Here is a 17983-nt window from a genome sequence, read left to right on the forward strand (position 1 = left end):
AGTTAAAAGAAGAAACGGTACCAAGTAAATATTTACAGATTTTATTATATTAGCCATCTTATTAACCTTTCTGAATCTCTTCATTTGTTCCATATATATCAATTTCCTTAGCCCTATATAGTTTTACTCTTGCACCATCATCTTTGCATTGTTCTTGGCAAATATGTTACAAATATATTATGCGTTCATTTTATAATTATATACCTACTTTTTATTAAAATTTCTTTGTAAATCAATTAAGAACTGAAAGAAAAAGAATATTTATTCACACTATCTTTTATAATCACCTTTACTGATGGTAGTGTGTGTGTGTGTGTGTGTGTGTGTGTGTGTATTTGAATTACTGTTCAGGATCATTTGTTTTCAGATTGATGAACTTCCTTTAGTATTTCCTGTAAGGTAGCAAACTCTTCTACTTTTTGTTTATTTGGAAACATTTTTACTTTGCCTTCATCTTTTTAGATCACTTGGTTCATAGACTTAGCTTTTGCCTTTGTGCTTTTGGAATATTTTCTTCCCCCACTGCTTTCTGGCCTTCGTGGTTTCTGATGAGAAACTAGTCATTACTCTACTGGGGTGCTCTCCTACGTGACAAACCATTTTTCTTTTGCTGATTGCAAGATTTTCTCCTTCTCTTTGGCTTTGAGCATTATTTCTATCTTATGCCTGTTTATGGATTTCTTTTCAGTCATTCTTTCTGGAGCTTGTTGAGCTTTCTGAATGTGTACATTCATGTTTTTGTTTTCTAATTTTCAGAAAATGTTCTAATTTTTTTTCTAATAAATACTAAAGCATGACTTCTTAGATTTTTCCCCCTACTCTTTTTGCTTTTCTGGTACATTAGTTGCTTTATGCAAATAGATCTGGAACACTCTGAAAACTGTATATTTTCCTACTTTGTTTATATTTCTTTGCAAGGAGCAAGCCAGCAGAGTTAGTGAAGAAGAAACGATGACTTATTCCTCCTTTGCATGAGGAGACTTCAAAAAGGTCATGGAAAAGTTTTCTTAAAAGATAATGAAATTCTTTGAGTGTGTACAAGTGAAAAGATGTTACATAGGATTAAAAGAAGAGTGGAGTTTGTAAGCAGAAAGAACTGAAGAAAAAAGTCAAGAGAGTTAAAAGAGGTCTAGAGGGGAGTTAAAGTAAATGATCAGTCATATTCAGCATAAGACGTACTACTGGGAAAAATAAACACCATTCAACAAGAGTCAACAGTTTATTTAGGCTGAGTGTCCATGAACTTCTGCCACCACAGCTTTGCACCTTTGACTTCTGAAGGTAGCTTGTGCTCAAATAATAAATGAACATTTGTCCAGTGCTCTGAAGACTCATCTTCATAGTTTGTAACTTTCCTGTGACTGAGTGAGGTAGCAAGAGATTACACATTGGATCCACCACTTGACATTTTGTTGTGCAGATTTCAGGGGGGTTTCCAGACTGAGATGAAAACTTCAGGAATATCAGTGGGATTTTGTCTCATAGTGTCAGGAGATGAGACCCTCAGGTTGAAAAGCATTGAAAATACAACTAAGGAAGAGCTGCCTTCTAAGAATAGAGTAAGGCTTAAGTTGTGGATAGATAAAAGCTTCCTTTTCAGATGTAAAACAACCAAAAGTGAACAGAAATAGTCATAAACATCCATTAATAATCAGAATATATGAAGTATGAATCTAGGTTGATTAGGAGTCATCAAAAATGAAATAGAACTCATAAAATTGATATAGTGGGTAATTGATAGCTGAAATAGACAGGTTTAGCTCATTTTTATCCTGTGCTCATTCTGATTTGTGTAATTATTTTTTAATTGTGTCAAAATACGCATGCTATTGGTAATTGACAAAATATCAAGATGCAATGATAATTACTGCTGACTGGAATTTAAAGGTTAAAAACAAAGAAGGATCGGTAACTGGAAAATAGCACCTTGGTGATAAATAAAAAACCTCCAGGGATTGCAAATACCTTGTTTCAAGAACATAAATTGAAACGATATACCTGGACATTGCTGTGTCAAACATACAGGAATAAAAACTACTACATATGTGGAAAGAGACAATGTTGAAGCTCAATAACATTAATCAGAACAAGGTCATTGACAGCCTATGGAACAGAGCAGTAATTGCTCACATGCAAATTCACATTTAAGCTGAAGTAATTCAAAACCAGTCTACCAGTACCAAATGAGGAATTGGAGTATACCCTACCTAAATTTGGAGAAATTTGACCATTGAATAAGACCAGTCGAGTTGTGAAATGACATCAAAGATACCATGTATGAAGGAACCAAAAGGTGATTCAAAATTCGCGAAATAATGAAAAGACCAAATTAGATGTAAGAAGAGAGTCTGGTGCTCATTCTTCAATGTAGAATAGCTAAAGTGAAGGGAAGAAATGATGGGAAGAATTGAACAGAAGATTTCAAAGTGTATCTTGTGAAGGCAAACTAAAGTTTTATAACGAAATGTGCAAAGATTTGGAGCTAGACAACCAAATGGGTAGAACACACTTGGCATTTTGTATGCTGAATGAACTGAAGAAAAAATTTATGTGTCATGATGCATGATTGAAGGATTCTATGGCAAAATATTGAATGGTGCAGGATGCATCGAAAGAAGATGGAAGGGATATAGTCATTGCACCAAAAAGAATTAGTCCATGTTCAGGCACTTCAGGAAATGGCATATAATCAAGAACCAATGATGTTGAAAGAAGTCCAAAGTGCACTGAAGGTATTGCAAAAAAATTAGGGAGGGAGGGGCTCCAGATATTGATGGCATACCAAATAAAATTTTTCAAAAGAGGGATGCAACGAATGCTGAAAGCACTCCCATGTATATGTCATGAAATTTGGGATCCTTTAAGGATCCAACAGAATATGGAAATTATTGAACAATATCATTAATATCAAACACATGGAAAGTTTTCCTTAAGATTATTAAAATGGTTGCAATAGTACATGGACAGGTAAGTGAAGGAACTCAAGCATAATGCAGAAATGGACATGAAACAAAGATGCCATTGTTGATGTCAGAGAGACCTCGGCTGAAAGCAGAGAATACCATAAAGATGTTAACTTGTGTTTTATGTACTATGCAAAGGCATTTGACTGTAGATCATAATTGATTGTGGATAACATTGAAAAAACAATAGGATTCTAGAACATTTCATTGTGATCACTCCGAAACTGTGCCAAGAGGCAGTCCTTCAAGAGAACAAGGGGCTACCACATAGTTTAAATTCAAGAAAGGTGTGTGGCAGGGTTGTATCCTTTTATCGCACTTACTCAATCTGTACACTGATAAAATATGAGAATCTGAGACTATATATATAAGAATGTGACATTAAGATTGCAGGAAAACTCATTAATAACTTGCAGTATGCAGATGATACAAACTTGCTTGAGTAAAGTGAAAAGAATTTGAAACCTTTACTGGTAAAGATAAAAGATTACAGTCTTTAGCATAGATTGCACCTCCACATAAAATAAAAACAAAAAATCCCCATAATTGGATGAGGAAAATAAATTCAAACATAGAAATTATCGAAGTCAAGAATTTAATTTTACTTATATCCAAAAGCATTGGCCATAGAAACAGAGTCAAGAAATCAAGTGACATGTTGCATTGGGCAAATCTTTTGCAAAAGACGTCTTTAAAACATTAAAATACCACATGGTATTTTGAATCACTCATAAGAACAGAAAAGCTGGGCAATAAATAAGGAGAACCAAAGAAGTATCTGTGCCTTTGAATTACAATGTTGTTGAACAACGTTCAATGGACCACGGACTACCAGAAGAACAAATGAGTCTGTCTTGGAAGAAGTACAGCAAGGATGCACCTTAGCAGGGAGGATGGTGAAATTTAGTCTCGTGTACTTTGGACATGCTATAAAGGCACACCAGGATTTGGAGAAAGATATCATACTTGGTAAATTAAAGGATCAATGAAATCCAGGAGCTGGATTGACACAGTGGCTGTAACATTGGTTCAAACAAAGGAATGATGGTGAGGTTGGCACAGGATTGGCAGTATTTAGTTACATTGTGCATATGTGTATGTCACCCATCCCATTTCCACTGAGTTGATGCTGACTCACAATGACTCTATAGGGTTTTCCATGCTATAAATCTTTATGGGAGCAGAACAGCTCTACTTCATCTTTCTCCCGTGGAGTGACTGATGGATTGAATTGCTGACTTTGCAATTAACGGTCCAAGCAAGGTTTACCTGACAGAACCCCCATGGCCACTCTAAGTCAGAACCAACTTGATGGCACCCAATATCAACATGCTTTGGAAACTCAAAGGAGTTTCCATAAACAACCTTGTAGGGATATTACATTTTGATGGAACATGAGGAAACCCTCCAAATAGTGGGAGCATATATACTCATGCATATTTGTATTTATAAAGGTGGGCAGTCTCATTCACTTGACCAGATCAGCGTTGAGATCATGGAATAATTTGAAGTTTGGATTAAAGTCCTGTGTAGTGGTGCTTCTACGACATTTCGTTTTGTTGCTGCAAAGACGGCAAAGACAAATAAGAAAGTCAAGACCTGTACCTTATTTCACCTTCTCTAATATGACCTGCCAGTTCTTCAATAAACTTTTCCCCTTTCATCCAGTAGATCATAGGTCCAGACTCTCCACTGAATCCAAAGAATGCTTTGCAGGGTATGTTCAGGGGCTGACCTGAGAATGAGAGAGAAAAACAAATGAGCGAGTGGCTCCTGGTTATCACGGCAAGACAGGAAGAAGCCATTTAATATCCGAAGGGAAACTCTGAGGTGACCCAATTTTCAACTCTTCTTCAAATAATTTTTGTATTGTACACGAGAACAATTTTAAATAGTTATGAAGGCTTCTGGGATGTTTTAAAATTTAAGGTAATTTTGAAAAATCAGAAAAAGTATAGAAAGTTACTGCATTTTTATAAATGCTTTTTGTCGTACTTCCCTCCAAGGAAGTAATATGGAAAGATCAAACAGACAGAACCACTTTTTCTTTTTCTTTTGAGAGTATTAATTGTTTTACACTTGGACTTGTCTTTATAACTACTATTAAAATATTTTTATTTTTTATTGGTGAAAAGACATCATACCATAATAGGCTTTCCAGGATTATGGATATTAGAAAAGTTGTATGACATAAACCAAAGGGAAGTTTTTAAAATTATAAACATACAAGAAATCCTCAAGTTAACCAAATTACATTCTTTGCTACCCACAGTGCTTAAAAAATTAGAGGCAAAACTGCTATTTATTGTGAATGTTTGTGATTACATATAGGTACCACTTTGGCTTAATTATAAACTCATTAAATATAGAATATTTTACGGACATTGATACTATTTTCTCCTTCTTAAAAAGTTCAGTAAGGGTAGAATGGTAAAGGGAAAGCCATCTTGATAGTTTTTATACCTACAAAGATCATCAGTTATTATATAGCATATCATTTCTCCATAGCATCCCATTTGTGCCATGGCTGAAACACTACCCGTTGCTGTCAAGCCCATTCTGTCTGATAGTGACCCCATGTGTTTCCATGGGAAACTGCGCCATAGGGCGATAAAGGCTTTGACCTTTTGGAAGCAGATTGCCGGGCTTTTCTTCCAGGGTCTTTCTTTGTGGGTCTAATCTGCCAACCTTTGATTTAGTAGCTCTAGACTAACTGTTTGTGTCATCCGGGGATTTCCTGGCTTCAGCACTAGATAATATGAATGCATAAATAATGTTTCTTTATAGAATACATAGTGGACATGTTCCCTCTATTGCTGGACAAATTCAAAGTCATACCATGAAACACCAAACCATGAGAACAACATGGCCACATGGGAGGACACATGAAAAGACAGAGCTACGGGGCTGGCCCCAACCAGAGCCAAATTGACCCCCTCCCTGTAAGTAGGTGTGGTGGAGAGCAGAAATGAATGTATAGGTTGGGGAGAGGGGACAGCATGCCACACCCACAGGGAGGCAGGCCAGGAGGGAGGAAGAGAAAGAGAGCTGGACTGGACCCCATGCTGGCATACCAGGCTCCAAGGCTGACATCCCTGCAGGGAGCTAATGGGACACAAAGGGGACTGGGAAAATGATAACAGCATGTGTCACACTGTCCCCTTAATGGAGCACACTGTGACAGAGGACATTTCTAGGGTCACATGGTGGGGAAACAGCAAGATCTGAACCCCCCAAAACGGAGTGAATCAAGAAGAGAGCATACCTGGATAAACAATCTGGAGGAGAAAACAACAGGACCAAAGGTTCCAGGATGACATGCAGTGGGGGGGGGGGGGGGGGAGGAAGTGGTGTTAACAAACTCAGGGACAAGGGAACAACAAGTGATCCAAAATCATTGGCGAGGAGGGCCTGATAGGGTTTGAGCAAGGGTAATGTAACCGAGAGGAAATACTGAAACCCACATGAAGGCTGAGCATGATAGTGGGACAAGAGGAAAGTCAAAGGAAATAGAGGAAAGAACTAGAAGATAAAGGGCATTTGTGGAGGTCCAGATGTACATATGTAAATATATTTAAGATGCTGGAGAAATAGATTTATATGCATACATTTATAGGTTCAGTATTAAGGTAGCAGATGGACATTGGGCCTCCACACAAGTACTCCCTCAATGCAAGACCACTTTGTTCTATTAAAGTGGTATTAAATGATGCTCACCTTCCCAGCATGATCACTGAAAGCCGGTGCATAAACAAATGTGGTGAAAAAAGTTGATGATGGTGCCCGGCTATCAAAAGATATAGCGTGTGGGGTCTTAAAGGCTTGAAGGTAAAAAAGTGGCCATCTAGCTGAGAAGCGGCCAAGCCCACATGGAAGAAGCACACCAGGCTGTGGGATCAGGAGGTGTCAAAGGGATCAAGTTTCAGGCATCAAAGAAGAAAAATATCATTGTGTGCTCACCTTCCTGATATGGTTGCTGAAGAAAAATGGGTGAATAGGCAAATGTGGTGGAGAAAGCTGATGCATCCTGTCTATAAAAGATATAGCGTCTGGGCTCTTAAAGCCATGAAGGTAAACAAACAGCCATCTACTTCAGAACAGAAGCAACAACGCCCACATGGGAGAAGCACAAAAGCCTGTGTGATCATGAGATGTTGATGGAATCAGGTATGAGGCATCAAGGAATGAAAAATCATATCATTGTGAATGAGGGGGAGTGCAGATTGGGGACCCAAAGCCCATCTGTGGGCAACTGAACATCCCCTTACAGAAGGGTTGCAGGGAGGAGACAAGCCAGTCAGGGTGCAGTGTAGCAATGATGAAACATACAACTTTCCTCTAGTTCCTAAATGCTTCCTCCTCCACCACTATCATAATCCCAATTCTACATTACAAATCCAGCTAGACCAGAGGATGTACACTGGTACAGACAGGAATTGGAAACATAGGGAATCTTGGGACCTGTGGTGAGAGTGGCGATACCAGGAGGGTGGAGAGGAGGTGGGGTAGAAAGGGGGAACTGATTACAAGGATATATATATAAAACCTCCTCTCTGGGGGATGGACAACAGAACAGTGGGTGAAGGGAGATGTCGGCGGTGTAAGATATGACAAAGTACTAATTTACAAATTATCAAGGGTTCATGAGGGAGGGGAGCATGGAGGGGGGGAAATGAGCTGATACCAAGGGCTCAAGTTGAAAGCAATTGTTTTGAGAATGATGATGGCAACAAATGTACGAATGTGCTTGACACAATGGATGGATAGATGGGTTGTGATGAGCGTTGTACAAGCCCCCAATAAAAATGATTTAAAAAATATTCAGTCATGGACAAATTCTCCATTCTACTCTTAAGTTGATCGTAAACTTCTGCATTCCATTACTTTCTGAGACACGTTCATGGTAGTCAACAGAACTAGTAAATGGCTTTCTTTGAGAACTACTGTAATGAGAACTAGGATCTACATACTGCCATTGATTTGATTCTGATCCACAGCAGCGTTTCCAAGGCTGAAAACCTTTAGAAGAGCAGAGAGCTTCATCTTTTTTCGGCTAAGACAAAGTTAGAGACTGAGAAAACATAATAATGTAGATGCTGGGTGGTAAGCTGTTTCTACCCACTACCAAGTAAGTTGTTGCAAAATTATTAGTCTCATTTTTATACAAATTTATGCAAAATGGCATGTTGTGGACTGTGGAAAACACTCAGTAATTATCCCATGATGTCTAGAGTCTGGCATATGTGCCTAACACCAATTCAAGTCAAGGATATCCATGGATTCACTGAATATGTGTTCTGTCACATAAAGAATGAAAAGTAAAAAGTAGTCTAGTATTAAAGTATACTCTCCAGGAGTCAGGAAATGTGAATCTTAGTTTGGTGTCTGTCATGAATGATCAGATGATCTTGTCCAGAGCAGATTTCCTAACCTTTGGAACCTGACTTCTCATATTTGTAATAATGATGATAATAATATGTGGGATCCTCAGATAGGATGACAGATGCTAAAATATTTGCTAACTTAAGTGCCACATCCAAATTTAGCCTAGTGTTCATGGAAACAGAAGTCAAATGTGAGGAACCATCTGATGTGGCTACTGAGCTAGATCCATGTCCTGTCAATCTCATGCTGTGCCTTATTTAGGAGCTTGTATGAGACAGTATAAAGGAGCCATGGTTTTGTAATGGTTTATGAGTTGTGCTCCCAACCTCAAGGTCAGCAGTTGAAACCCATCAGCCACTCCATAAGAGAAAGATGAGGCTGTCTGCGCCCAATAAGATTTAATCTCAGAAAACCAAGGGGGGCATTCCACTCTGGCCGATGGAGTCATGATGGGTCAGATTGACTGGCTGTTGGTGCATTATGAGACAATATGCTTGTTTTTATCAATGACAGCATCAGCCCTCCCTTGGTCCACCACACTGGGTATTGACTATTGCAGCAATTTCTTCTGGGATTTATTGTTGTTGCTTGTTTGTTTGTTGTACTCCTACCTCAGTCACATTCTTGTTCGTTAAACTAAAGAAGCAAACGTATTTCAGTGATCTAACATCTATCCTTTCCGAATCGACAGCCTTTGTCAAAAGTCAAAACAAGAAAATGAACCCATCATCACACACAATCCTCTTGAGGAAAGTCTCCAAATGATCAGCTCTTGAACTAGATATTCTTTTTGTATCAAGCCCAGTGAGAGGTGGGCACGTCCTCTTTCAGAAGGCATGGGCAGACTTGGCATCGCTTGGGCTAGTAACCTGAAAGTGAAACCATTCAGGCATCTCAAAAGTCTGGCTTGTATGAAAACTCTGACCTATCATTTGCATCCGTGTTACTTTGCCTGCAGACATTTTAAAAGTAATTTCTGGATTACTGTCTCCCCTAATAATAGGATAGGCAACTTGTATTTGTTCTAAAATGAATAGTAGTGTAGATGGAAGATGATCAAAAGAAGAAGAACATCATGCTAGAGGAGGTAAGTAAGATTGGCTGAAAGGCGGTATATATGGAATGGAGTGGATGCTCATTGCCCCAGCATTCCCTCCATCCCCTTTCTTACAGAGTTCTTTGGGCATTTGCATAGCCAGAAGTTTGCTTGGAGACCTTAAAATCTCAATAAGCTAAAAATGTATGGCAATACATTTCATGGGCATATGTCACAAAGTGGATCACCTTAGTTTATCAATGTGTTCAAGCAGAATATCCGAGGAAAGCTCAGATATCGAAATCACTTTGGGTTTTCTTACTTTGAGGACTAAACTCCTCAAAGCAGATTGAGGTTACCAAAATCAGATGCAGTGGAAGCTGTGATGGTGACAGGAATATTGAAGCTTGTATGCCTATGAATGTATGTGTGTGCTAGAGTGGGGTTAGGGAGGGAGTGGAATTCAAGAGGGATAGGATTCAAATCTTGTGATTGCTTTCATTTCTCAAAAAGAGAAGATGTGCATCAGTGCTGTGCTGATAAGTATTTAACAGTTGTAGGGCTTTCTGGAAAATATGCATATAAACAAATCTATAAGTTTATTATGAATTATACTAGTGTAGAACATGGGTGTACCATGCCATTTACAAATAATACAAAAATAGAAAATATACATTATTATAAGTTCTGTTTAACCAACTGATTATCACAGAATGCTTTTAATAAGTTTAGGGAAAATTTTTAAATCTGTTGCCATTCTGTAGATGACAAGCAGGTATAGTTCCAATGAATGCTCGCTGACATTGTGATTTATATTAACTATAGGATGAAAGTAAAACAACAGATGACTATCAGAACTTTATTTACTCTTCAATGATTTGGGAGCCCTGGTGGCATACACTGGGCTTTTAACTGCAAAGTCAGCAGTTTAAAACAGCCACCTGCTGAAGGAGAAATGTGAAGCTTTCTACTCCCTTAAGGATTTACAGCCTCAAAACCCCTGCGGTGCTGTTTTACTCTGTTGTGCAGGGTACCTGTGATTCCAATTTGACCCAATGACAGTGATTTTGGGTTTATGTCTTGTTTTCAATTACTGTATATACTCGAGAATAAGCCGACCCAAATATCAGCTGAGGCACATATTTTTACCACAAAAACGGCATTAAAAAGGTGCTCATAAACTTGGCTTATACACGAGTACATATGGTAAGTGAGTGAGTTGAATAGGTTTTGAACACTGGAAATTATTTTCTGTTTTTGTGTGTGTGTGCTAGTCACAAGGTAATAGCTATGTATATGAATCATTTTTAGTTTCCCCTGCATTATTAATGTTTTATCTATCACTTTCTTAAATTCTAAAAGCCACCATAACATATGTCCATACTTCTAAGTGAATGTTTAAAACCGCTTTCCTTGCAATAGCCCCAAACGAGAGATCACTTAAATGTCAAAATCTCATATAGACACACTGATATTATTTAGCCACAGAAAGGAATGAAGAACTGGTACACATGACAACATGGATAATCACAAAGTAATTATGCTGAATGAAAGAACTCAGATGCAAAAGACTGTATATAATATCCTACTCATATTTTTTGAAACTGCTTTGCTATAGAAATAGATAACATATTAGTAGTGACTTGTGACTGGATGGGAGCAAATACTGACCAAATATCATTAGGAAGAAACTCATAGGGAATGATGGAAATGTCCTCAAACTATTATGAAGATGGTTGTATAATGCTGCAAATTTATTAATGAAGAGTGCGCTTGCAATGTTTGAATACATAAGTTATACATCCAATAAAGCTGTTAGCAGTGAAAAAAAGCAACTATTGGCCTTGGGAAAGAAAAGGGGTCGAATACAGGTGTTGGAAAATAAGCAAAATAAGTTAAATAATAATGACCAATAAACCTCTGTCACTGAATTGATTACAATATCTAGCAACATTATGGACAGAGTAAAGTTGATTCATCAGGTTTGGGGATTGTAAATCTTTATCATGGCAGTCAACAGTGGGGTCACTAGCTTAATGCTTAAATCACTGTACCACCAGGACTCCTTACAATGCCCATAGGTTCTACTGGAGACCCCCTCACAGAGGGGTCTAGGGGAGGAGATGAGTCAGTCAGGGTGCAATGTAGCACCGATGAAGAATACAGCTTTCCCCCAGACCCTGGATGCTTCCTCCCGCCCCCAACTACTATGATCCGAATTCTACCTTGCAAAAATGGATAGAGCAGAGGTTGTACACTGGTGCATATAGGAGCTGGAGGCACAGGGAATCCAGGGTGGATGATACCTTCAGAACCAGGGGGTGAGGGGCGATACTGGGAAAGTGGAGGGTGAGTGGGTTGGAAAGGGGGAACTGATTACAAGGATCTACATGTGACCTCCTCCCTGGGGGACGGACAACACAGAAGGGGGTGAAGAGAGATGCCAGATAGGGCAAGATATAACAAAATAATAATCTATAAATTATCAAGGGCTCATGAGGGAGGTGGAAGCGGAGAGGGAGGGGAAGAAAAAAAAGAGGACCTGATGCCAAGGGCTTAAGTGGAGAGCAAATGCTTTGAAAATGATGAGGGCAATGAATGTACGGATGTGCTTTATACAATTGATGTATGTATATGTATGGATTGTTATGAGAGTTGTATGAACCCCTAATAAAGTGTTTTAAAAAAAGGAATCTTAATCCTTGTGCTTTCAGAACTGAATCCATCACCTGGTAACTGAGTGCTTTATGGCTAAGTCTTCAGTCTTCCCTCTGAGATTCAGCTTTGCATCTCAAATGTGTAATCTCACTCTCAGAGAAACTTTAAGAACCAGAGACTGAATGATCTATATGAGAGAATTTGTAAGCATGGAAAGATACAATCTATTTTCTTTTTGAGCACACATGTTAATCTCCTCATTTACCAAGAAATTTAAAGAATATATCACTCCTAGGCAGCTATTTGATTTTCAGTTCCTTTATTTAGTGTTGTCCCTATTACTGTTTATACTCGAGTGTAAGCTGAGTTTTTCAGCACATTTTTAATGCCATTTTTGTGGTAAAATTAGGTGCCTTGGCTGATATTCGGGTCGGCTTATACTCGAGTATATATGGTACATGATGGCCTAAGGCTTTTATAAAGGTCACAGACAACCCCCAACATCATCTTCTTGCCACAAGGGGTTTCACTCTTTGTTTTTATGCTTAAACAATGTTCAACGAATTTTACTATTATTTCTATTTCTTGGGATGAAGATTTTCTCCCATAGATGTCTGTGGAAGTACCCTCGTGGTGGTTAATTTTCCCACGAAGTTTGCAATATTATTACTATGCTTTCATCTTCAAGTAGGAATTGCTTTCGATGGAAATTTCAGGTGCCAAGGGCTATGGGAACATTGCGTCAGCATAATTTCAAGATTTCAGATTTATCCTGAGTGTTTCCACTTAAAGAGAGATAGTGAATTCCTTGGCTGCTACTCTGGGTCAATGGGCAGAGTTTTCTAGTACCCATTTAATAGATTTAAAACCTTTCAGCGTTTCTGTATTTTTACTGACATATTAGTTCTAGCTCTACACAAATATCTATGGCCTTGTTTTGCAAGAACCCCAAGGCCCATAGCTAGTTCTAGTAGACACAGGAAGTATTAAGTTACATTCTATATTACCCTTTCTGGCTTGGAGTTCTCATTTCAGTCTGAAAATCTGGGAATTTCCTTTACTTGCTTTCAAGCTGGGCTCACCATGTAAAATCTTTACTATATCTTGACCAGCATTTCTTGGTTTAGAGAGGTGAGTCTTTAAAACATCAATTCACTTACCATATTGACTGTCTGTCTGAAGCTCTACCACAGAAATCTGTAAGCTATATATATGTTTTTGTCTGGAATGGCCAACTTAATTTTATTTTCACCAGTCTCACCAAAGAGCTAAACAGATATTCTATTCCTGTTACTACTAACATAAATGGAGGTTCTCATTTATTTCCTGGGTTTATAATTAGATTTGGTCATTAAAATGTATTGAAGGGAGGAACTGATAGTTGTGATGCTAAAATAAAGAATTTACCTTCCTATTGTGCTTTATGTATCCAAGTTGTTAACTTCAACATCCTACATGTTTATTCCTTCCATAAGAAGGAAATGTACAATTAAGATATACACATTCAGTTTGCCTATATATTAAACACTGAGGGCTTACTAAACACCGAGTGCTTATTGAACCATGAGCTACAATAGGCATATTTTAGGAAGTTTGTTGCTAATAATGTATCCAAGTTTGTGAATTAGTTCTTCAACAAATTGTAGCAGAATTAAGGTCATCATTATATTGTTTTCACTCATATGCATTTCAATTTACCTTGACTTACATGGGAGGTAAAGGATGGTTTTTAAAAAAAACAACGTTTAATTAGGGACACATACAACTCTTATCACAATTCATACATACATCAATTGTATAAAGTACATCTGTACATTCATTGCCCTCATCATTTTCAAAGCATTTGCTCTCCACCTAAGCCCTTGGCATCAGGTACTCTTTTTCCCCCTCCCTCCCCGCTCCCCCTCTCTCATGAGGCCTTGATAATTTATAAATTATTATTTTGTCATATCATGCCCTGTCCGGTGTCTCCCTTCACTCCCTATTCTGTTGTCCGTCCCCCAGGGAGGAGGTCACATGTAGATCCTTGTAATCGGTTCCCTCTTTCCAACCCACTCACCCTCTACCCTCCCAGTATCGCCCCTCACACCCCTGGTCCTGAAGCTATCATCCACTCTGGATTCCCTGTGCCTCCAGCTCCTATCTGCACCAGTGTACAACTGCTTCTCTATCTAGATTTGCAAGGTAGAATTCGGATCATGGTAGTGGGGGTTAGGAAGCATTTAGGAACTAGAGGAAAGCTGTATTCTTCATTGGTGCTACATCGCACCCTGACTGACTTATCTCCTCCCCCAGACCCCTCTGCAGGGGGATCTCCAGTGGCCGACAAATGGGTTTTGGGTCTCCACTCTGTGCTTCCCACTTCATTCATGATGGTAAGATTTTTTTTGGTTCCGATGATGCCTTATACCTGATCCCTTCAACACCTCGTGATCGCACAGGCTGGTATGCTTCTTCCATGTGGGCTTTGTTGCTTCTGAGCTAGATGGCTGCTTGTTTATTTTAAAGTCCTTAAGACCCCCGATGCTATCTCTTTTGATAGCCGGGCGCCATCAGCTTCCTTAGCCACATTTGTTTATGCACCTGTTTGTCCTCAGCGATCATATCATGGAGGTGTGCACCCAATGATACGTTTTTTTGTTCTTTGATACCTGATAACTGATCCCTTCAGAACCTCGTGATCACACCGGCTGGTATGTTCTTCCATGTGGGCTTTGTTGCTTCTGAGTTAGATGGCCACTTGTTTATCTTCAAGCCTTTAAGACCTCAGATGCTATATATTTTGATAGCCAGGCACCATCAGCTTTCTTCACCACATTTGCTTATTCACCCGCTTTGTCTTCAGTGGTTGTGTTGGGAGGGTGAGCATCATAGAATGCCAATTTAATAGAAGAAAGTATTCTTGCATTGAGGGAGGACTTGAGTGGAGGCCCAATGTCCTTCCACCACCTTAATACTAAACCTATAAATATAGGTACATAGATCTATTTCCATATATATATATATATATATATATATATATATATATATATATATATATATGCATATGTGCATGTCTTTGTCTAGACCTCTATAAATTCCCTTTGCCTCCCAGCTCTTTCCTCTATTTCCCTTGACTTTCCTCCTGTTCCACTATCATGCTCCATCCCCTCCTGGGTTTCAGCAATATCTCTTGGTTACATTACCCTTGATAATGCCCTATCAGGCCTCCCACACCCACCTCACCACCAATTTAGATCACTTGTTGTTCCCTTTATCCCTGGGTTTGTAAACACCACTTCCTTACCCCCCACCCCCCGCATCCCATTTCCCCCCTAACTGTCGGTCCCATTGTTTTTCCTCCAGGTTGTTCATTCAGCCTAAAAAGATGGGATTTAAACGAACATATGTCTGCTGTGTTAAGTAGAAAAAGTTGAAAACTACTGGGATTTGGTGTCACAGTGGTTTAAGTGGTCAGCTGCTAACTAAAAGGTAGGGTGTTTTAACCCACCCGCTGCTCTATGGGAGAGCCACATAGCAGTCTGCTCCCATATTGATTTATAGTTTGGGGAAACTTATGGGAGGCAGTTGTATTCTGTCCGACAGGGTAACTATAAGTTGGAATTCACTTGGCGGTACTGGGTTTGATTTTTAGTGTTAGCAAAACATATATTACCTCATTCTGAAAAGTATATGCATTTATATGTATGTGTGTTTATTAATAAGCATATATACACATACATGCTAGTCTCACTTATTGACACAGTGAGGTTCCAAAGAAAGACCAGGTCATTATGCAAAGTCAATGTTATGTGAAGCTAGAGGATGACCACATGGGGTCACAAAATAGAGAATGAACTCATTATTTATAACTGCTAAATCATATCACTACATAACTACCAAATTACATTATTGCCAAATTATATCATTAAAAACTGCCAAAATAATGAGAATTGTGGCCCAACCAAGCTGGCATATAACTTAAACTAAGACAGCCAATGTTACTCTTGCTACATACCTTGGCACTCATTATTTCCAAATGTATGTCATTAATGCAAAAAGTAGTAGATTTTTTACTATTATCATAAATCCAAAGTATTGGATACTGAGATGTCAATTAAAAAGGAAAGTGTTTTTAATAAGCATATATTAAACAAAATAATTCAGTGCGTTTTATCGGAGCTAGCTCTTTCTTTCTCTCTGAGGAGGTCTTTCTTATCAGTCTGATAAAATATGCTAAGCATCCATTTGTAGCCAAAGCTACACTACTGAAATTGCCAGGATACCTGTTTATCTGAGATTAAAGCCTCAAATAAATTGAAAAGATCACTGAAGGCTAGAAACAGGCTCACATAGAAATCAGTAGACTCTCTTGAGGTCAAAGAATGAGCCAACCACAAGTCTGAAAAAAAATTCATGTCTTCTAAAGTCTAGTCTAGTGTCCAATATACTAGATGGTGGTGACGCTCCATTTCTGCTCAGGAGAAAACGAACACAGCCTTGATATCCAAAGTGATTTTGTGTAGCTTTTGTTCCTTCTTTCTAATGAGGCCTTTCCCCATTGCTTTCTCAATTAAATGATACAGCCACTGAGATACAATTTAAATTATAGTTGAGAACAGGTACTATGAAGCTAGGTACAGAAAGAAAGAATGTATTTCTTTCAAGACCCAATGTGAGATGAAAAGATGATGATGCACAGAAACATGAATTCATTGTCCCAGATGGTGGGGATTGTGGCCATGGATAGTTGTCTCTGAATAAAATACACCTACTCCTCATCAGCTATCTCTTTATCTGACATTTCATTTACAACAATAGTCAAAAACTATTATCAGACTATTCTGTGCCTCCATGATGTACGTCTGGCAGTAATGAACACTAAAGTAGGAGATGAAAGTAATGATATAGGGAAGTAGCAAAGCAGAGGATTCAAATCAAGATGAGACATCCACAGTGATATAGTTGCTTTGGTCTACAAGTCAGTCAAAGAGATCAAAATTTTAAAACTCACTGTGGTCCTGTGCATTTCACCTCACAGTGACCCTATAGGAAAGAGTAGAACTGCTCCAAAGGGTTTTCAGGAACTTGAAGCTAGACAAGAGCAGACATCCTCATTTTTCTCCCATGGAGAAGTTGGTGGATTTGATCTGCCGACCTTGTAGTTAACAGTCCACTTAACCCACCGTGACACCAGAGATCCTATCAAAGGGATAGCCAACCCTCAAATCTAAACAGGTTGCCATTGAGTCAATTATAACTCATAGTAACCCTATATCGGGGTTTGAGGCTTTAAATCTTTATGGGATAGCAGAAAGCCTCATGTTTCTTCCATGATGTGTTTAACTACTAACCCACTTGAGCTACTAACTTTGTGCTACACAGGAGAAATAACAGCTCAACATTTAACTCACAGTGCCGCCAGTGCTCCTTTCGAAGGATAAATGGTGCAAAACTCCACAGAGGAAGAATTGCTCAGATTTTCAAGACTTACCTAGCTGAGTCACCTAGTAGCCTCAATAGAAGTTTCTGTTACTGAACTTGAGCAAGAGCGAATGAGCAGCACCCCTATAGTAACTACATATCATGGTTGTAAATCTTATTTTCTCATTTCCTTACAGTAGGAATTCATTGGTTCAATGTTTTACAATGCTAATTTTTTCCAATCTTGTCACCCATTCGTGGGCAAGGTCACAAAAGGTCATACAAAGAGTACCAAGGTCAGGACACCTAAATTGTTTCCCCAAATCTTCTAACTCACTGTGTCATCATTTATGGCACGCCTCCTCCCAAAATAGACCTCAGTTTCTACTTCCAAAAAATTATGTGCACTGAGGATATGGGTGCTATACAACATAGTGTGGTGAAGAAAGCAGATGGTGCCTGGCCATCAAAAAGAATAGCATCCCAGTGTCTTAAAGGCTTATTAGCTTAAAACAAGCAGCCTTACAAGAGAGGTATG

General features: G+C 38.7%; 1 protein-coding gene across 1 annotated transcript in view; it reads right to left on the bottom strand.

The window, feature by feature from the left end:
- IL1RAPL2 (interleukin 1 receptor accessory protein like 2) overlaps positions 1-17983 on the bottom strand; it is a 719072-nt gene that overhangs the window by 49825 nt on the left and 651264 nt on the right. Inside the window, exon 5 of the mRNA XM_075538447.1 lies at positions 4569-4698. Within this exon, the coding sequence (XP_075394562.1) occupies positions 4569-4698 (130 nt within the window). The remainder of the gene's footprint in view (positions 1-4568; positions 4699-17983) is intronic.

This window comes from Tenrec ecaudatus, chromosome X (genome assembly GCF_050624435.1).
Source record: "Tenrec ecaudatus isolate mTenEca1 chromosome X, mTenEca1.hap1, whole genome shotgun sequence".
Classification (NCBI taxonomy): domain Eukaryota; kingdom Metazoa; phylum Chordata; class Mammalia; order Afrosoricida; family Tenrecidae; genus Tenrec; species Tenrec ecaudatus.